This window comes from Acyrthosiphon pisum, chromosome A2 (assembly GCF_005508785.2).
Source record: "Acyrthosiphon pisum isolate AL4f chromosome A2, pea_aphid_22Mar2018_4r6ur, whole genome shotgun sequence".
Taxonomy (NCBI): Eukaryota; Metazoa; Arthropoda; class Insecta; order Hemiptera; family Aphididae; genus Acyrthosiphon; species Acyrthosiphon pisum.
Genome location: NC_042495.1, coordinates 14,662,462 through 14,686,266, shown reverse-complemented (window position 1 = coordinate 14,686,266; position 23,805 = coordinate 14,662,462). Strand labels below are relative to the sequence as shown.

At 32.9% G+C, this 23,805-nt stretch overlaps 1 protein-coding gene and 1 non-coding gene across 2 annotated transcripts in view; both read left to right on the top strand.

Annotated features, from left to right (window-relative positions):
• The window catches only part of LOC100168389 (roundabout homolog 2), a 219,235-nt gene that overhangs the window by 81,784 nt on the left and 113,646 nt on the right, over positions 1-23,805 (top strand). Inside the window, exon 2 of the mRNA XM_029490435.1 lies at positions 5,109-5,450. Within this exon, the coding sequence (XP_029346295.1) occupies positions 5,109-5,450 (342 nt within the window). The remainder of the gene's footprint in view (positions 1-5,108; positions 5,451-23,805) is intronic.
• On the top strand, positions 16,135-16,207 carry TRNAK-CUU. Its single transcript has one exon. It is a non-coding gene; the product is annotated as a tRNA-Lys (tRNA).

The following is a 23,805-nucleotide window of genomic DNA, read 5'->3' as shown; positions in this document are numbered from 1 at the left end:
TTATGTATTTTGAGGTACGCCGAAAATCGTTTACGTCGACAGTTGTTTGTACAGACCTGACGTGTGTTGTAGCCCACGTGTGAGAACGACTCGTAAGCCCAATATGACATAACCGGCCAGCTCAAAATATTATTCGAAGCGAATAATGTGCGAGATTCAGTTCGATATTTTAACGTTCTCTCGGTGTACATGCATACCAGCAAATTGCGTTACCTGGTTCGAGGTATACAATACTATGGTATCGTGGGCACACCGCGGTTTTTCCCTCGATCGTAGTAGGTACCCGACAATGTTATTATTATTATTTTTTTTTTAATATTTAATATGTATTTTTGAAAACGATTACTCTACTCGCAGTCAGCTGCAAAATAGGTAAAAATATATGTTTTTGTGTTCCCAAACTCTTGTAATCGCCATTGTTCGCATTTCTTAATAATAATATATTATTCGATATGGTAAATTTATGGATTTTTTAAATTTATTTATTCGTCTAATTAGGTATTTAAAAAGTTGAATAATCGAATCCCACGACCAATTGTTCAAAATTTGATTTTCAAAATATAGTTATGAACGTTTTAGCAGGAGGCGGCGGTAGAAGAGTATCATATGTTATACTTCTTCTTATAGGTAGTGCTGGTCAGACGCGTGTGTGTGCGAGGGTAAAGATGGAACCATGACACCCTGTATACACTTACCGAATTTGGTATTGATTGCCGTACATACCAAACGAATTCTTATATGGCGAAATAAATTTATATTATATTATGATTACATAACATTAATAATTATTCCCTTTTTCTTTTTAGATGGTTTCGTTATTAATTTGATTCATTAGGCGTATATATTATATATAATATGATTTATCGTCAAGCTTTAATATAATAAATTATAGACCGCTTCGAATCTATGGTAATTAAATAACAGTATTAGCCGGTAGTCTTTACCATACGTTGTTGTATGTATTTAACAATAAATCGAAGTCGTTCGCAACGTATATAGCGCGGCAAAGATGAAAATCGATAATTAAATCGTGACGTGACGCGCTCGCGTGCGTGTGTGTGTGTGTGTTAGTATGATTTCGGCGGTGCATAAATCGTTAGTTTCATTAGGCCCATTAGGGTAATTAAATCACGAAGGATGACACACGACGGAGAGCAGTCGCGCCGGCCATTCATTAAATTATACAAACGAAATTGTGAAAACTGTCACCAGACCTCTAAACTATATACGTTGAGATTTTTTCTTATACGCGTGTACACTGTTAGACCGTAACAATTATTTAAACTCGAAAGACCGAATTGGACGAGACCAGAGAGAGAGAGAGAGAGAGAGAGAGAGAGAGATAGTGATAGAGAGTGAGTGAGTGCGTGTGTAGTTGTACACTGAAGTTATTATATTTCGCGACCTTAAATATTAGATGTCGGCATTGCAATTTCGACGGATTCGTAATATTATTATGACGCGTAAGAACCATCCCAGCTGATTATTTTATAGTGCGGTGTCAAATCGCTTCAAACAGACCGTGAACTTAACGCCGAGTGCCCTCGGTGGAGAAAAAATAAATAAAATTAATACACTCGGTGCGTTAGCGGTTGTAAATCTTACTCCGCCGGATATGTATATACCTATACATTCACACACACAAAAGACTATATAACTATATACGATGCACTTCCGGAAATACGGTTGATCTCCGGAGAAGAGACGCGTAGGTCGGGAGTATAAAGAGTGAAGTTATTCGCGGCGATAAAAATTAATGTGCACTATGGCGGCGCTGAAATCGCTAAAATATCGTTGCCGACCGAGAGCGCGCGCGGTAGGTATAACCTAAGTGCAGTTTCGGGAAATTGAAAAGTTATATAAATATTTTATCATTTTCGAAACGCATTGCCGCTAAATTATGATCGCATAAACCGAGTCGTGTCCGTCTGCCATATATATATAGTTTCGCATTTTTCAATTATATAGGTACGGAACCTATATATAATATTATATTTATATCGCTTTTTGGATTGACGATTCATTTTAAGCCATCTCACAGCGCGTCGTATCAATAAAGCACACGCATTATACTTATTCCGTACAGAAGGTACCTATTAAACGGCGGGATTGCGATTTCCGAGAGTAAAATAATTTAATTACGCTGGTAGATATTATAATAATATAGGAAATAAACTCCTCGCCAACAATAAAATTATAATTATTTGTACGTGCATTATATATAATATTACAAAATTATAATATAAGACACTTTTTAAATGTGGACGTTTTATATAATTGTTATCACTGCGCTATTGAGTGATAACAAATTTGTTTTTTTTTCACTCGTGTCATAATTAGCTATAATTGAAATACGCAGATCAATTTATTATCGCAATGTTATAAAGTTTTATGTTATATTGGATTCAATTAGTTATTATTTTTATTAATATTATTTTTTAAACGACATCCATTATCTATTGTAGTACGTTTATTTAAATTCAATTAACTTTCCTTATTAATATATACTTAATGATACCACTATCTCTCTTAAACTGTGAACTATAACAATTATCGCACGGTCATCGTTGAGATATTGTTTTTGTTCATTTTATCGCTATATAATATAATTTGACATGTTTAGTACGGATTAGAAAAGGTCTTAACAAAATATTTGTCGACATTATAATTTTTCATCGGATAAGTAGGTATCACATATTACGAGTATAGAACATAATCTTCTATGGCAATTAGATTTTACGGTTTCGTTTAATGTTTGATGAGACTCGTAAACGGTCTAACGATGATATATACAGCGACGTCTTTAACGAGTTAAGCGGATTATGAATTGTGTCTAGAAATCGAGTGTTTATAGTGCCCCTTCGGGATTACATAGGAAAATTACATCTGCTTTTGGTTGATGACAACAATTTTCCGCTGACCTTGTTATATGCTTATTAGATCCGATTGATACATTCGCGATATTGGCTACATATATATAGCTATATTTAGAATTAACGTGGTATAAGTTAGGTAAACTTTTATACTTATTATATTATATAGCTTTGATCGTTTTGAGTACATTTTTGAAAATATCATAATTATTAATGTATTTACGCATTTGAATGGTATAAATGTAAGTTGTTTGTTGATGATTGTCATAGTCGTCTCCACGGCGAAAATTTAAATAAAGAATAACCAATTTCCTACTTATATGTTTATAACCGACTGTACTGTGAACTAAAAGCGAATCTGTTCCTTATAACAATAATAATATAGTGACAGAATAACTTTATTAATATTCAATATTTAAGTTACGATCGGTAAATAGTTTTCATTTTCCCTCTATTTTTTTTATTTTTCGGATGGAATTAATTCGTAATAGCAACAGCAGCTGTCGTTCTCGAACTTTACTGGTCGCATGCACCCAACGTTTGAACTTTCGAATATAATATAAGCTACCTACTGTGTGTGTGTTTGTTTATAATGTTTAACTGTATATATATAATTGTAGTAAGTTCACCAGCGAGTCTATTCGCAGCGACCGGCAATGTATACACACCGATGTTTTCTCGAGTGGTAAGTGGTAAATATGTATATACTCGTGGTTCGCAATATCAAAGCGCATTTAATGTGACTGCAAAGATGTGACATATATATATATACACATTATAGATCTCTGTTGATAATTCGTGCGCATGATTATAGCCTAGGTGGTTATTATGCGCGGTTGAGTTTAACTCTATGTGTATGCCCAGGGCTTATTTAGTCGTTATCCTATATCTATATTACATGCAACTGTGTTTGTCATGTTATAAAATGTTCAGAAGTCTATAGTTATTATACCTAGTATTAATATCTAGTCTATTGATTTCATTATATGATTAGGTAGTTACCAGTTATATATCTAAATGTATCTTTTTTATTCAAATTTTTTGTACGCCTATAAAATAAATATATGTAGGTACCTATATCGCATTCAGCAGTGGATATAATATTATATTCAAAAGTTTCGATAAAATTTAAATATTGTCATTACAAAATTATTCTATAATTATATTTTCTATACGTTCGTTAATGACTGTGGGTATTATGTTATATTTACATAAATGTTTCTATTTTATTAACCTTTTTATTTTCGAGGAGGATAACAGAATAATATCTTATTTTCAAGCTATATATGCGAACTCGTCGGTGTACATAATATTATACAATAAACGCATGTTATGACGTGGGCATGATGATATCGGATGAGGGCCCATTGCGAAATTTACAACCTATATATGCGTGCTTGCTGTGGTTTTTAATAGTTCCTATTAATTACAGTATAATTTTCCTCTCGAGTTACCCGGGCATTATTTCTTAACGGCTCGCATATCGCGTTATTGCTCATCGCTATATAGATGTTCCCGAGTGGCTTCGCCGCTGATATTATACGTTTTATCGCTGTTGGATTAATTAATTAAATACCAAAACTGCACAATATATGAACCAAAATGTGCAGTGTGCAGTGTAGTTTACATAAATAATATATATATATATATATATATTAGTATAATATTATACACTTTGCAGCGCGAGTTAAGTGTTTTTTTTCTACATGGCGATGGTTTTTCAATAAAAATATTTTCTGTCAAACAAATATTAGTAATATCTAATGTATAGCGTATAGGTATATACTATATTGTTGTACACAGATTTATTTCATTCTAAATTAAAATGTCAATTGAAAATTAAAGATAAAAACAATTATTACCAATGAAGAATTTTTATTAAAGTTGTATTATGCCCGTAGGAGGAGAACAACAAACATAAAAACAGCTTTACGTATTGCTCCAAAAATAATATTATACTAGTTATTCTGTTATTACCACATAATAATATTTGTTTTTTAAATAAAAACATCAGAAATTAACCCTCCGAAAATATTTACACAATTATCTGAGTGTGTTTTAGTATAAAACTTTGGAGACATAAGTTCTCAATATTATTATCATTATTTTTTTTTGTTGATATTTCCGTATAATCGATTCCGTATTTTTTAAAAATCGATGATGTACTATATAATATATATATATATATATTGAATACAATTTTAATATTAACGAATTCGTTTGCTTTCTATATAGGACAATACAGAAAACCGAGAATCACCGAACACCCTACCGATATAACGGTGCCGAAAAATGAGCCTATCACTTTGGGGTGTAAGGCGGAAGGCCGCCCGGAGCCGACGATCGAATGGTACAAAGACGGCGAACTGTTGAAAATCCCCCCCAATGGAGCGGCAGCCGGTGGAGGTGGTGATAACGGAGCCAGGTCTTCGCAGAAGGTGATCCTGTCCGACGGTTCTCTGTTTTTCTTGCGAGTGGCGCACAATAAAAAAGAACAGGACAGTGGCGTGTACTGGTGCGTTGCCAAAAACGTGGCCGGCACAGAAGTGAGCCGAAACGCGACTCTTCAAGTAGCAGGTAATATTTTTTTTTGGAAATTTATTTTTATCACATTAAAAAAAAAACGGCCACAGAAAACCGTACGAGTGTGTATCTATATATTTATGACGAAAAAGGCATTTCCCCTCAATCCATACCATATAATATTATATTAATTAACGAGGAGGACAATATTATTATACGTTTATACTCACGTCATAATAGGTGTTAAAAATGCGAACACGCCCGACATTATAATAACGTGTATATAATTATGTTCGTATAATAATATTACATACCTATACCGTACATATTTTATCACATGAAATAGTGATGGGGATTATTCTTTATAATTATTGTAGTTATGTATTTTTAGTCGTTATGAAAAATTATTATAAACAAATAAGAGTTGCCAAATGAAATGTCAAACTTTTTTTAAATAATGATACCTATCGATCCGATAACCCGTATTGATGAGTAAAAAACACATAATTTATGACGTGATTAGTTTTTAATTTTCAATAATATGTGAAATATTGCTATGATTGTTGTTAAAAATATAAAAATGAATTATATGTTCAATGTTGCATATTATTCGATAGACATACAAAACACATCGATCACATAATATGAAACTATAATTTGATTTATTTCAAATTTAAATTTTTCTCAATTTTCTAAAGTAGGTAAATTGCAATTTTAAACCAAGTAGGAAAATAAAATAAAAATCGTGATTACCTAGGTACTTACTTATTATATATTATTAGAACTGCTGATTCATAATATATAATAATACTCTGGCTTCGACATTGTAGAAAAGATTTAAGAAGCATCTATATGTTACGATATAATTAAATATGACTTAAGTTGAGTATTCTTTAATCGTAAACCGTATAATTCGTGCGAAGTGTATAAATTAAACGAGATTTATGGTATAAATATTATGGCGAGTTTGTACGGACGTTGGTCTTAATTTTGTTGGATATACGTTTTTTTTTTTTTATGACTTTGTGTCTTTTATTTACACGCGCTCCCGGATTTTTATGAACGAAGTCACCCTTTGTGGACGCAACTCCTTTCCTCGCTTTTTACGACACAAACTTTTTGCTCCCCTTTTCCTTTCGCTTAGTGAAATTCGCTTTTTACAGTCCAAAAGACAGCCTGTAGCATACATAAAGGCGACCTCGGTTGAACTTACCAATACTAGAAAGCTAAACTTTTTGCGACTTGTAGATTTTATGTGAGGGACATGACACTATATATTTGTTGTCTAAAGAAAATAATATTTTTTAAAAAAAAACTTACATCATAATTTCGAAATCACTTTTTAAAATGATTTCGTGCGTCATTTCAAAAGTACATTTTGTTGATTTTTAATTTTAGAAAGTGCCAACGGTAAATTGCTATTTTATAATGTAGGCACCTACCTAGTATACATTATGCACTTGCAACTATTTCAATGGTTTATAATATAAGTATTGTGTTCAATAAATAACATAATTTTTTCTTTTTATATAAGTAAGATGCCTTAAATGTGCTGAAATTCCATTGCGAATGTAGGTCGTATATTATACGATTGTATTTATCTAATAAAATTACCTCACCTATAGAATTTATTTGTTTCAAAACGTGTAGTACGTGTCATCACATTTTGATATCTTCATTTTAAAATATTGAAACCTAAAGGATTTGCATACTTATGTTTGATTTACCTGCGATAGTACCTGCAGGCGGCTGAAGTGTGTATGTCCGATTAAAATTCAATAACTATCGAACGTTAATATTTTTTTCGTCTAGTCAAAAATGGATTAGGTACCCACCTATATACACACAAAAAATGTAGATGATCATGTACAGTCTATTATCATTTATCATGACGTTTAAAAACCACAGCGAGTGACTATCCTCTTGAAATCCTAAGCGAATCGTTAAAGTATCGTTCACTATATTGCATAGTGCCACATTATACGACTACGTTATTTGAACAGTTCCGGTGATAAAACTCATAGTAGGTACACTCTGTACACAACAACCAGAGTTTTCGCCTGATACGCGTAGGTACATAATATAATAATTATACGCGTATAATCGTATTTGACTTTGTTCGCATCGCTCATTGATTGGCATGCACGATACGACGTGTCCTGCACCGCGGCGGCGAATACGAGTTACCGTCATCCCCTTCCACAGGGGGGGGGGGTGGAACAGTGGTGGTTGAACATGACGTCCATTAACCCGCGTTCACGTTAAAATAACCAATTCGCAGTTAATTCGATCGACAGACAGGCCAATCAAATCCAATTATGCGGACCTATCTATACGATATTAGTGTGCGAGCTATGTTCATAATATTATAGTATATAGCTATGGTAACTATGGTACATAATGTGTACATGCCCATAGTATATCCTCACGATGTGTCGTTTTGTGCCGTTCGCGATTGGTCTACGAGAGCTGAAGCCGCAAGTTTTTCCAGCTCGCGCTTTTGCGCGAATTACGTTTCATCCCCTCGGAGTTCGGTTAATTTATTTTCCAACGATCCCGCGGCGGCTCCTCGGAAAATATCTAATTAACGTTGCCGCTGTAGTCTGCCCCTTTGTTGCACGTTTACGCTATATCCTATATTATCTAGTTCAATATGTTTTCTTCAATCGTGTTCGGAGTGGAAAAAAATACCACAAAACAGTTTTTTTCTCTCTAACCACATTTCCAGGTGAGAAAGAACGAAAGAGAGAAAGAGAGAGAGAATGTGTGTGTGTATGTGTGGATGATTAATGACGTATCAGTGAGAAAAGATGGTTTCAATTATTTTGTGATTTTTCCCCTTTTTCTCAATTCTGTGAAAATTTCTCGCGAAATTGATTTTTTTTCGGACACGCGTTTGATATATGAGAGATACACATACATTACAATGGCTTTTGTGGTATTGTGAAGTGTCATAACCAATTTTTCAATTTATTTTTCTAAAAATATAACCTTAAGAATTTAATCAACTCTGTTTCATAACTTTTAAACTTAAATAAGTCATATGAAAATTAAAACATGGTTAAAGAATAATCAGCAAATAATAATAATAATATTAAATTTATTAAAGAAAAAAATTATTGATGTACAAGTTAAAATTATTACAGTATTCATAGTTCCATTACATTTTTAATATGAAGGTAATAAATTCAAAACATAATTTAAAATTTTTACCACATTGTTGTGTGAAATAATTTTCTTTTGCTTAATTTTAAATTATCATATACCCATACCTATAAAATATATATTTAAGAAAGAGATTTTTATAATATTATAACTTAATTTAAAATCTGTGATATTTTATTATTAAAATAACTACAGTGTAATTGTGTAAAAACTTAAAATTACATCTCTTGAAGTTGCATCGCAATTATATTCGCAAAACAAATATGTCTTTTCATTAACAAAAAAATACTTCACTAACTTTAAACTTTTAAACAAACAATTAGAAAGTATTCATTTACAGTTAATTTTGAAAACATAATAGTATTATAATAATATAATATAATAAAATAAAATCATTTATGCCTATTTATTTTTATGTTTTATACATATTTATAGAATACAAATAATGAACTACTTTTACATTTATCCAAAGTTATTTCCTATTCAAATGTGTTAGAATAGAAAACATTAATTACACGATTTAGGTTGACTATTTTAATTGCATTATAAACTTGCAGTAGTTTGCTCGATATTAAGTCTTATTTATACCAATAGGAGTCGTGGTTATGTTTATATCATACAAAAATGACTATTAGTTATTCAAATATCGCGTAAAATAATTTATAGTACAATTACATTTTTAGACCGTATTAAGTACTTCACGAGAATGTTCGTCATATTTTGGCTGCAATGAAAAATGAAATTATCTCTTAGGGTTTGTTTCTTGTTAGTTTTTGAAACCCTGAATAATTACAACGGTTGTGTATCCGTATATATATATATATATGAGGAGGGGATACGTTTCATGGTATGATACGATCGCCCTTCCGGAAAACAAAAAGGGGAAAGTGAGAACGATCCATTCATATATATATATATTATGTACGGACGCATAATATACCTGTCTGGCAGACACGTCAATTGAAGTACCTACAACTGCCCTCTTCATTATTACCATCAACGTGGAAACAACAATCATTTAATGCGTTTAATTTCCAGTCGTATACTTCGAGTTATTATATATTTATGTATTATACGACATCGTACTATCTATATAGGTTGTAATGCATTAGTTCCAGCGCTAGGCGAGTTGTTCGCTGAAAGAGCGCTTTATTATGAGATATTCGATCGCGGATTCGTTTTGTATAGTAGGTACTCACAATGCCGACAAATATGTATTTCTAGTCACTACACATAATATATATAGGTACGTGTAGGGATACACGAAAACGGGTAAAGATTATACGAGGAGATATAAAAACATTTTATTTATTTTTTATTTTAACAATTGATGCGTTTTCTTCTCTCTCTCTCTCACTCGCTCCCTCTGCGAAGCAGTGATGGTATAACACTCGTCCGGCACGCTCGGTATGCATCACAATATACGATTCCATTAAGAAATATTCATCGCGGTCCTTCCCCGCTGTTTGTGGCATATATTGTCCGTATTATTATTATTATTGTTATATTAAAAGAGAAACGGAGTAATGGATGATGATGGTGTGTATCGCGCGCGTATATGTGTACATATACATGCAGTGAAGTGGGTATCGCCACTTTTGACGGGGCAAAATCTGCGACGGAGAGAGACAGACAGAGAGAGAGAGAGAGCGCACTAGCTGCTGCGTGTGGATGCTGTTGGGTACCTGCTGCGGAAAGCTTTGTGGGGGAAGTTTTCCGGTTGCCCAGGCAACCGGCTCCCTCTTTTTGTTACCGCATATATATATAATATATAGCTTCGTGGCCTTTGCTACCTTGTGCATTAATTGAACTTGAACCTCGCATACACAGTCTTTGTGCGAGTTGATGTTTTCACGCCAAACGGTTTTTGATGATAGCCATAAATAAAACAACAAAAAACCCTTTGTTCCGACTGTAGAGAAACGTTTATAAAAGTCATTGTTTTTGCACTTTATTGTAATATAAATATCATTACTTTCATATTATTTAAATCCAAAATCAGTATATCATATACTATATTAGTTTGTGTAAGAATATAAAGCGTGTAATTATAAAAAAATGTTAGGACTTGTATTATCGTCTACTGCTATCATTATTATAGAACTTTTTTATTACTATTAAAATAGTTGCTCAACTATTTTGAAAATATAAACTATCTATATTTATGTTTTTGATTAGTATGAACCATTTGTTAATAATAAATAAACAGTAAAAAGTTGTTTTAAAAACTTGTTTGTAATTATTATAAAATAAAGCGAATCAATTTTTGATTGGTTGCGTATCTCATATTATATAGTTATTATTGAAAACCGCATAATATTACCATTGCCGTTGTGTATAACATTAATGTTTTAAATATTATGAACGACTAAAATTAAATTAATATATTTTCGATTATTAAATTCTCTGCACACGACTCTTATTCTGTGAACTATAATGGGCATTTGTTGTGTCAAAATAGACAAACACAATACTGTAATAAATAAATAATGCGAAGACCTACGAAACTTAGGATATATTTCAAACAGTAAATACTTATATATACGAGTGATTACAGCCGACACCACCTACCATCTAGTTAGCACTCAAAATATGCGCATAATGATGACGACGTGATCTCGTAAGTCATACCTACGCTCGGTTATTATTATATTAAAACATCGAACACTGACAAATGTGCTTCGTCGCTTAGCTAACCCGCTGCACATGTTTCCTCCACGGTTATCTATCAAAAAATGTTTTTACGGGATTCAAAGGTCAGGTAAAAAAAAAATTGACGTTTTTTCAGTATTGTTAAACTCGTCGAACTTGTACCGCATATTTTACATTCTATATCGTATAAAGCTTAAGTGTATACCTACGAGTATTATTATTATTAGTTTCCTTCTCGTCGTCGTCGTCTGATCGTACCTTTACACACACACACACAATATATATTATATATAGTATTATTATTATAATATATTGATTTACAGAGCGATTATTATTGTTTCACATCGGTATATATATTATAATACTATATCGGTATAAACCGTCCCGAGGTGGACCCCATGCCACGGGGGAGCGTGGGACGGGGCACCGAGGTGGCTACTTATTTTGAGTAATTGCGTTTTTACGCCCGGCGTTCAATTATTATCGGCGCGTACCGATAAATCATGTGTCCGATTCATTAGACCAGCAATAATTCAAATACCTTACCGCTGGCATTCCGAGTGTACTTAACATATATATATATATATATATATATATATATAGATAGCTGCAGTAGGAAACACGCGGTGTCTGCAGCAGCTTATATGTATGTGTGAAAAGGTGTGTCTCATCTTTATATTATATATATTATATTTGTATGTCCGGCGTGGGCGATATAATATTATGTGCCCTAAAAGTCTGTGCGGCGACAAAGCCTGTTCCGTATACGCCTTCTATCGTATCGGAAAATTATACGCGTACAGCTATAGTAGTGGTGGTGAAGAAGAAATATATAGGTACCTATAACACGTGCTCTCGTCGCTGACAAATTCTGATTTGCGTCGACTTCTAAAATTGTTTTTTTTTTTTTTAATATAGGTTTCATTGTATTTAAATCGAGTAATACCTACCTCCATCTATGTAATATATTGCAGCAGCAACGTCGTCATCGGTCGTGTGACATCTGCTGCTGCAGGTTATAATATTATATATTATTATTTTCTTCTCGTGGCCGCCGTGTACATCCAGCTGATTCGCAGCGACGCGACAGCTGCACCGCAGTTCGGTTCGAATATAACGACATATTATATTATATATGTTCGATTCAAATGATTCACTGTGCCGAAAAAAAATTGATCTCTCGTTGTCATCGCTATCTGGCGAGCTTGTGTGTGTGTGATGTATAATAGCTGCAAGTATACAACAGCGGGGCGTATTATTATCGTCATCGGCGACGACTCTTCCGCGCCAAAACACACTGCTGTGTGTTAATCCGATAGCGCGCAGCCGAAATTGAAAAAACGACCCGACGAAGAGTCTTTGACGAGACATTAGATCGTATTTCTGCTAAACGGACCATGAACGGGAGGGTAACGAATTTAATCTGTGCCAGGCTTACCGCGGGGCTGACGAACCAACGAAATTTCTGTTAGGTCCTCGGTGGTGACGTCTGCGTGCGGTATAGTGTGGTTATAATATTGTGGTGCCGACCTCAAGTCGAGCTTTTGTTCCCGTTCAGTGGCGCGTCTGTATAATATGTACGTCTATTTCTTCCTATATATATATACTATAGTTTTGACACTATATAGGACGGCCGACGGTTTTGGGTCCTCCTCCTCTTCCTCCGACCATCATCACTACGATTACATTAGATATATTATTATAATATGTTATTATACGGTTTACTCGAGTCGAGGGTATGTGTTTATATGTATAAATCAAATGTCTAATCGGTTCTGACAGCTCGCTCTTGTTTCTGTATATATGCGAGTAAACATATACGTCATATACATATTATTGTATTATTATAATATGGGTATACAATTATAGAAAGACAGAAATTTGAATTTTTATAACATGGGCTGTTACGCACTGTTTTTGGACGGACCGTTTTCTGAGTTCATTACAATCGATTGTTCGGTCCCCGGGGTGACATGGTCACCGATCTAATTGCCATCTTTGTTGTACGGATTGGCCCCTACAATGATTCATTATAAATATCCGACGGGGGTGGCGCGAATAGGGGTTCTCAAAAAGAAAAAAATTTAATAATAATAAGAAGCAATGCGCATCATAATACAAATTACTATATCGGATAATAATATGAAACCGTGATAATTTCGTTAATCCGGAACTCGGCCTAATGACCTGGAAAACGGATTTCAGATGGGTTTTTTATAATACGCCTCGGTTTCATATAATAGCTTGATAATAATTTTATTATTATTATTTATTTTTTAAATGTTCTTTTAACGAGTACTTGAGAATATAACCTAAAATTTGTTTATAAAAATTACCGCTGTTCTTCATTCTTTTCAGTCGTTTTATTATTTTTTACCATTATTATTCCGCACTCGACTTTCACGTCATGTGCATTAAACGAGCATTGTAGTAAATGATACGTATTATAGTATATATATTATAATACAATATGTAATAATATGTTGATAACCATTGGCCGGTCATTGTGCGGCATCCCTCTTTCGATACAACCCGAACTAAATTGGTCACGTGCCCCCAAAGTTTATCTCGTGTTTGCTGATATAGTGCGTGGGGACTTGTAGAGATTGATACGCTTGTTGTTTGACTTATTACTTCGGTATAGACTCCTATATATAATATGTTCACGGTTCAATTTAGTGTCGTGCTAAATGTCACCGCTTTGTCATACCACCCTTCTCTTATAATGTACGTCGAAACCGCTTTATGTTTATAATGGGCCAATATAGGAAATTCAATAATTATTACAAGACTAAAATAATAATTTCATAATACCGGCGATTCCCGCGGTGTCACTGGCCGAGTTTATAATATTATGAACTCGATAATAATATTTCAGGTCGATTTTATGCAAATCTCGTTGAAGGGGGCTCGTTTGTTCGTTTGAACTGCCATGTTATCGACATATTATTATACTGTATAATAATATTGTTATTATAATATTGTACGCAGCTTTTAAATTTAGGTCCATTTATATAGTCGCAGTCAACAGGACGCATTACATGTTTATGTAATATTATTATTTTATAGTTCATAATGGTTTCGTAACCAAACTTTTGAATCGCATGTTTTGAATCAATTACGTTTTATAGTATCGCAGTATATAATAGTACCTAATATTATCGTATACCTACTGCTACGTACATATTATACATAGGTACCTGTAATAATATAATGGTAGGTATGCGTATTTCGTATGCAGCCATAAATAATTAATCACATACATGTTTACAACTTACTTATAACTTACTATTTATTTGACTTTAAAAACAAAATAATATATAGCACTACTTATTAAATTGAATTGATTTAGATTCTGATAACAAAAATGTATGATGATGTAAGTAGTATGTTTTAGTTCCTTCTGGTTCACCGAAAATCCTGCGAATCCTGGCTACTCCGTTTAGCCTATAGTTCTATGCTATCGCGACTGAGTCCCTCCCCTCCTATCCGTGCCTGTCCTTGCTCTCCTATCCGTGCCCAGCATTGCCCCTCCTATCCATACCCGCCTTACCTCTACTCTCCTATCTATGTATATACCATACCTACCATAAAATCTATAATTTTATATATATACAGTATACACTTGAAAATAAAAATAAAATCAATATATTTAACTATCAAACGTATATTATATTACACATTGATATATTGTTTATGACTACCAGTGGATAAAACTCTTGAAAATGTTATTATGAAAACTGAAAGTGTTTCACTTTTAATTATCCTTTAATGACTGCTGAAGCGCTAACAGCCTCTGATAATTATAGACAGTCGAAGTTTCTCTTTTAAACAATAACAAATTTGTTACCATTTGAAAACGAGAAGGAAGATCATTTCTCGTGATTGAGGGCTAGGAGTGGATGCACTACACGTACATTTCTAATTTTTCACGGTTGGTGTGAACCCAAAAAATACCTCACAGAGGTAGAGTATTTATCAGATATGTTTCACATCATTCGACGAACAGATGAAAAAAAATAAATTGTGTGGTAACGATGAGGCTCTCCAACAACATATGAGGTTGTGCGGGCCTAATAAACTTATTTTACCTGTTATGCCGAAAGAAGGGGATGTGCTCAGGTTTAATAGGTGGGCTAGCACGCAGCGTCATCCGTTTACGATATATGCAGATTTTGAAGCCCTACTTGAAAAACAGACGGAGCGGGGGGGGGGGGGGGCAAGCACTGACGGGATACATGCGCATCATTCAATGAGCTACGGATACTTTGTCAAGACGGCGGCGGACGTACCCGTAGTGTTGATGGAGAAATATGACATACCACAGGCTCCGGTAATATATCGCGGATCGGAATCGCGTGACGAGGTGGCCAAACATTTTGTCACCAGTGTGACCGCGCTCGCCATCAGGTTGGGGAACTTGCTGAAGGCGACTAATGTGCCGATTTCGATGAGTGTTGAGGAGGTACGTGTGCATAACGCGAAGAGTGTGTGCGATATGTGCAAGTTAGTGTTCGCCGAGGCCAGGTGTAAAGTCGCAGACCACTGCCATACGTCGGGGCGGATGAGGCATACACTTTGCTCACCGTGCAACCTCAAGCTCGTAACACCCAAGTTTGTGCCATGCTTCCTACATAACCTTTCAAAATATAACGCACACTTTATCGTAACCGAACTCGGCTACGATAAGGAGTCAATAACGGTGATCCCCAACACCGAGGAGAACTACATATCGTTCTCAAAACGTGTCTTGCCCGACTTAAGTGTGAGGTTCTTGGACTCGTGTCGGTTCATGGCCTCGAACTTGGCCGAATTGGCCGGGAACCCCCTCACGAAGCCTGGTGACTTTGGAAAGTTCAGGGAGACCGCCAAGGTGTTTCAGCCCGCCGACATGCCACTCGTCACGCGAAAGGTAATAATAGCCCGGCTAGCTCAGTTGGTAGAGCATGAGACTCTTAATCTCAGGGTCGTGGGTTCGAGCCCCACGCTGGGCGCCACTTTGTCGTATACGCTACGCAAAGGCTTGACGTATATAACAGATATATTTCGGTTTCCGATTCCCAAACCGTCAAACGAGTAAGTTATCGACACCTGCTGTATGAGCTTATTTAAATTCTCCTTTTGATGACCACGATAACGAGTACTGCACAAAAGGATAATTAAACACAGGTCCAACAGGATTTACATTATACAACACTAAGGTTACTTTACTCTCGAACAACTGACCACGATAACGAGTACTAGATGTCCAAGGGTGAGATATCTTTAATCTAGACAAAGTATTACTCTTTCTCGACTGACCACGATAACAAGTACTGGACGAGAAAGTAAGTACTACAGTGCCTTGCTACCTTTTCTAAAAGTGTTGTTCACCACAAAAGCCTAAAATAAAACTTAAACACATTTTCGGTCAGAAACACTTTTATCATTCATTAATGATCATTTCAGTCATTAATGATACCTAATTGAGTCTAATATGACATATATTTAGCTCCTAGACGGTTCCCAAAACAGTCTGAAATAGTGCCTCTCATAATATTATTATGATGGCCATTTAGGTCGACACACTTCCCAAATCAGTCATACATTTTATGTATTTATAACCCCTAAATGATTCCTGAAAGCATCTGAAATAGTGCCCGTATTAGTTAATATTAAGATGCCTATTTAGGTTGACACACTTCCCAATTGGGTTATAATTTACATATTTGATCATTTAATGATTCCTGAAGCTATTAAAAATATAGTGCATATAATATTTATATATCATTATAGAATATCATACCTACCCACAATATTGGCATTAAAAACAATACACTTGGATATTCCAAAATGGTCTTTATTAATTCTCCAGAAAACAGTTCTCAAAAACATATTATCACTTATACAGCTAAACGTGATAATATTTAAATGAATACTGGAATAAGTCATAAACTTAACTTCCTAAAACTATCAAATTTATAATATAATTTTTAAAACAAATAAGTTGGAGTGGATAATATTAATAAACACTAATACAATAGTATTGTACAACTAAAAACAAATTCTTTAGATAAGCCAAAAAGAAAATTTTTTTAATATTTGAATTAATAATTATTAACAGTAGGTACACTTTAACAACAAAACCACTAATTATGAATTGAAACATATTGCGATGGTTAAGACATGGACAGTAGGATATATAAAATATATGAAAATTTATTAAAGTTACAATTTTTAAGTATTAACGAATGAAACTTGATAATACATTTTAAATACATGCATAAAAAAACATTGGTATTTTTAAATTAATAATATAATTATTAGAGGCTTAAATTGTGGTCTTTTTTCACCTTAAATTTTACTAACTGGTGGTGGTCCACTAGTGTTTTGTGAACGATCGGAAAACGCATAGTTTACTGTGTTATTCTTGCCAGTTAAAATACTCCCATTATATGGGCTTTGCTGGCCTACTGTGATTGTAAGTGAATCTTCTTTGCATATTTTTGGTATTAATTTTCGATATAGCTCCGACAGCGTACCATAGCCTTTGCTAAGTGTTAACAACAAATTCTTGTTTTGGGCTTCTATATTGACGGCAAATGTTTTTTTCGATATCGTTCAATTTATGTTTAATATTCCTGATATCATAATATATTGATGGTAATATTTCCATATTATCATCTTTATTACTACCTATTGGGTGCCTACGTTTAAAAAAAAAATTAATAATTATAATAATTTTATACTTTCTAAACTTAATAATTACTAATAACTTACTTATTAGTTTACTTACTAATGACGTCTGCTTTTTTTTTTGTATAACTGTATCCATACGTTATGTTTATCAAAAATAAACAAATTAAAATTTTTACGAAAACCGTTTTCATGTTAGATTTTTTCGGTTCGTCTATCTTTCGCTAATCTCCAATCTAAAAAAAAAAAATACGCAACAATATTATTTCTAGTTACAAATTAATCAAAAACCATTATAATATTTACTTACGTTAATTATTATGCACGATTTATTAAAATGCATTGAAGATTAAAAAACTGACAAAATGAATTGTTATTTCTAAATTTGTCAAGCATTGAAACGTAACCATGTATGGTTATATTGGGTTTTTTTCTGTTATTCGCCAGTACTTAATATTATTATTTTAATAATTTTATTTGTGTAAGATTTTTTCCAAGTGAAAATTTTTAATTTCTTTTTCCTTGAATAAAGTTGTCTGTTTATAGTATGAGATTTACGTTTTAATATGCAATATGCTTAGAATTTTCGGCAAAATTAATTTATTCTGGTCATTTATTAGATTATTTAAATAATTTAATTTCTTTATTGGAATCATTATATTTCTCTTTTATACAATCGTCATAATGTTGTGTATTTCTGATATTATGTTGTCTGCAAATGTTTAATACGTTTTTCACGTTTCCAGAGTAGGTACCTTGTTCTAGTCATACTAATACCACCATTATACCATACCTACCATACCATAACATATCACACCATACCATACGTTCATACCTACCTACCAGTTCACACAGCTAGGTTTGGTTTTGATCTCATGACATTTATTTATCGTATATTTTATATAGGTACATAATATTGTAAAGCAGGCGTACGCTTTATTGCGTATAATAAAAAAAATATAAAAACCAACAACTCTGCGGAGGTCATTGGGTTAAAAATTAACACAAACTCGCTAAAATTATCGTCTCATTACATTTCTTGTTAACATGTTATGTGCGGAGGTTGTAATGGGCCTGAACGACTAAACCAAACTATATACATAATAATATAATGTGTATATAAAAAAGAAAACTATCACGGCATGATTTATTTATTGAAATGGAATTTTTACTTGGTTCGATTTTGTTTTGTTGATTTATGACATATGTATAATAATAAATATTTTGTTTTCATTATTTCCCCATGGAACAGTGTTAACTTTCTGACTGCAATGTAATGTTTCCAGTATTGAAAAAAATAATCGAAATACGCAAACTATATTTAATAAGCTAGGTGGTACAATAACAATTAATGTTTCATAAGTTATAAGAAAAACAAAAAAAATTAACCAACCGAATTAGGTTATTTAGATTTTGTTGTTATTATTAATTGAATATGATATATTTAATTTATTTATTTTCCATATGCGAGAGGCAGTTGTTTAATTTCTTACATTATATCGATTACTTAGGGTTTAGCCTTTTCTTCGTTAACACATTAATTACGTATACTTATTTTCACTGTAAACCATCATGCTTCTATTTATCAACGCAACAAATTGCTACTAAGATTAATATTATTCCATTTAATTCTCTACAAAACTTATATTTTCCAATATTATATTACTTAGACGTATTATAATAATTAATTATAAATATTATCTCAGAACTTATAATATTCGTATGATGGTTTATAAACTTTACGATGCCCTCGTCGTCTTTATTACAAGTATTAACATGCGTCGAAACATTTATTCGCATTTTCTTTAATTTATGGAGACTGTATGATTAATTTACAAGATTTACATAGCAAATTATAAATGGTTTGTCGTACCACTGAATTTTTTTTTTCCTATGAAAAATCTTCAAACAGTTTTTTACCAGCATCTTACTCGCATCAACTCGTATGGCGCGTAAACTCAGATCGCATATATTACACGGTCTATTAATATAATTTTCTACAATATATAAGCATAATATTATATCGGTGTAAAATATTAATCGCTGCGTTTTGTAGTGAAATTAATTCAGCGGGCATTAAAAATAAAATATACACCGCGCGACGGCGTTTTCATTCCTTCCATCTGTCCTCTTACCGTACACCGGCCGGCTATCTGATAAACGACTGTTGGGACGAATTTTCCTGTATCCATTAATATCCTGAAGCTGCGGTGCGCATACCGAAATCCGGTAAAAACTTTATTTATTATTAGGTGTAGGTATATATATATATATGTATGATATTATAATGCTACGGCGTCGGTGGTACATTGTGTATCGCACGCGCATTTCGACGTGAAATAATTATTATCATTCGCCGTTTGAAAAGCACCCCCGCGCGGTAAGCCATTTATGTAATCTGATACCGCAACTGCATTCGGCTTTCCGTATGATAACCGTATATACGCACAATATACATATTATAATAATATAATACCTACCTACCATTGTGTATGTGTGTGTGTGTGTGTGTGTGTGTGTGGGACGGTGTTCTAGCGACTGTACGGATACTTCCTGCGGAGAGTTGTGTTACGCGCACGCGATCGCCGTCGTCGTTTTATCTCTCGTGTATAGTTTTAATTACAATTAATTTAGCGGATAAGTATTTATTTGTTTTTAACCAAAGGTAGGTATAGCGCGTGTGTAACACGAGTAGGTGTTACAAACCTCACAGACGTGTGCAGCATGCATTTAATATTGTTTTCTATTTTATTTTTTTCGCACAATAATTATTATAATTGTAGTTGTATGGCGACTGAAACCTTTATATTTTATGACGTTATTCGCTATTCGATTCGTTACGCAGAAATGCATTATACTGTTGTATAATGTATGTACGATTTCATATAACAAATATTAATATTACACGTCCAAACGAGTCTACTACCTGTGTGACGACGTGCAATATTATTGCAAAGAGGCCTTATGAAAATTCATGACGTAAACTGTCTTATATTGCGTTTTTTCAAAACTCATTTGTGGCAGTTTCGACGGGGCGGCGGTCTTCGTACAACAATTTATTATTAAATTACGTAGTATTACGTAGTAACACAACCTGTATTTTACGTATATAATATCAATTTGATCTGAAAACATTAATTCATTTATTTATGCGCGTGTCTCGAGGGATTATGGTCCTCACCCGCTGAATGATCAAATAGGATCACTGCTTAATGCTTATTTCGGCGATTATTATTTAGGCAATATTGAATTTCGTTACAATTTATTCTTTCCGTATTTTGTGTTATTTTTTTACTATTCGATTAGAAAGCTTTTTTAATTCGTTGTCGCGGATACTATTGCAAGGTTTGATGAAAACTCGGTATATACGTAATTTAGTATTTTTCTAAACGGGCTTTGAAAAAATATAAAAACGAGGCCGCGCATTTTACGATAATCGAAAATGGTAGTACCTACCTATAGTTTGAACTAGATATTATAGAAAATGCCTTGGCGCGGGCGGGTAGATAATGGTAGGAAGTGAGTAGAAATGTGGATTCGTGTGTCTTTCCGAACCGGACGTGTCGCCGGATAAAAGTACGTTTCCTGTTTCGTCTTGTGTTCAAAACAAAAGAAAGTCCATTTTGTCCAGTCCATACATTCGACGGACAAAATGACCGTCGCACACACACAATATATACCTACTACATACGTAGACGGAATTCATATTATACCTCTCTTATTTTACCCGTCATGTATATCACATACTTGTAAAACATTTTGTATTTATATAATATGTATAAAACATTTTTTTCAGAAGTCGTTATGTTTGTACTGCACTCGTGTGTGTGGCTCACTCCCACGCAGAGTCACAAATTCACTGGTTTTGATATTTATTTTATTATTTTTCACTTATTCATTTCGAGTGGTGGTCATATAGGTAGTAGTTTTCGGAACGCCGAACAAACATTATTCGAAATAGCCGGGTGTATAGGTCCATACGGTTAACCTAAAGTCGGTAGTATGGTATCGGCGACGGTGGTCTCACCTACTAATAATCAACATAAAATATCGAAATGAAAGGTGGTAGGTACCTCAATACTTCATGTATAATGTATTATGTATACAGTATACACAGTACACACACACACATACACACTATTATAGTACTACACAGTCATAATATAATAGAGATTAAGTGGTCTTTTATCTTAACCAAGTTACCACAGACACGAAATGATTAATTTCAAAAAAAAAATTATTTACTTTTATGGAATGTAAATACGAAAATAATGAATTCATGCATACGTTTAAATAAATATAATATAATAAATGCAATAACATTCATAGGCACTGTGAATAAAAGAAAACTAATAATTCATGTATATTTTTTCAAGTATATGCGATCTAGAAGAATTTTCTCAGATTTGTAAAAACAAATTAAATGACATCTGTTCTGTCGTAATATTATGTACACTGCAATAAAAAGGTACGTGTACATACTAAATTGTCTATTTATATGTCTTCTGATATTTTATATTGTAGTTATTATTTGGAAGTTAAAAAAAAGTTACTTAAAAAATGTAATTAATAATAATTGTGAAGAAGAGTGATATTAATAACAAAAGCTAATAATCAAAACGACTTGGTGAACGTTATAAATGAAAACACTGTCACCGAGTTGATTTATTTAAAAAGTTACTTCACAATACATTAAATTTAAAGTTTTTATGATATAATAACAGTAATTTATAATATTTAAATAGATGTCTTGTCTTACGCAAAAGTTACAATTTTCTTTATAATTTCAATCCCTTGTAGGTCACTATTAAAAATTATATGAATATCACTCGTTTAATTTTTGAGAAATTATAGTTTATAGGACTAGAGGCATCCTAAATAGATACGATGGTGTTTCATTGTTTAATAATGATACTGAGTTGAGTTCATTTTTATTGGCCAAATAATATTTATTTCAAATATTATGTTTGGTTTGTGTAATAACATAAATTATTATTAGTTTATACCTATTTAATTTAAGGGTTCTGTTTTACTGTAGAATTTTTTTATCTCAACAATAATTAAATCAGAAATAACAGAAAATAATTGACTTTAGTGTTTTAAGTAATAAATACATTTCTGTTTTTAAAAATTGTTTGCATGGATACTTTTTTTCTCGTTTTTAACATTATGATTAATAATATTGTCAAGCTTAAAATAAATTCCAAAATGAAAAAAAAACAAACTCGGTTCTTAAAACACAAAGCGTTTGGGTGTATAAATATTTAAGAGCTTACGTTCAAGTCTTTGTTAAAATGTATTTTAAATAGTAAAAAAAAAAAAGATTTTACTGTGAATATCGAATAAAATGTTCAAATTAAATCCTGTCCGTTGTCACGAATAACTTTTAATGAATGTCATCCGGTTCACTTCGAACTACTGTACACATAATGGTAGGTACTCGCACTGTCTAGCCTTTGAAAATTAATGACCGCATGTTTTAGTTACAGTAGTCATTTAAATCTAAACAAATCGAAATATAGAGCAAGGAAAACAAATAGTTATTATTCGAAGTACGTAATTTATTTATTACCATAAATTCACGCATACTGCACAGTACTTATTTAAGCACTCGAGTTTAATTTTATAGGTAAGTTGTAGGTTTTAGAAACGAACCTTCCGAAAAAAATTGACTTGTGGTTATAATAATATTATCATACGAAATTTACTGTTATTCAAATATTTTAATAATATTAAAAATGCGTTTCGTGGTTTTCATATTAATAATGATTTATAATTGGGAAATTTCAGTTTACAATTTTTTGTTGATATATATACTATCTTATTAACCTTTGACCACGCTTCGAGTTTATAGTCGACTGTCCCATATTATATGATTTGTAATTTTTGATAACTTCGTCTACGAAGATTGACATTA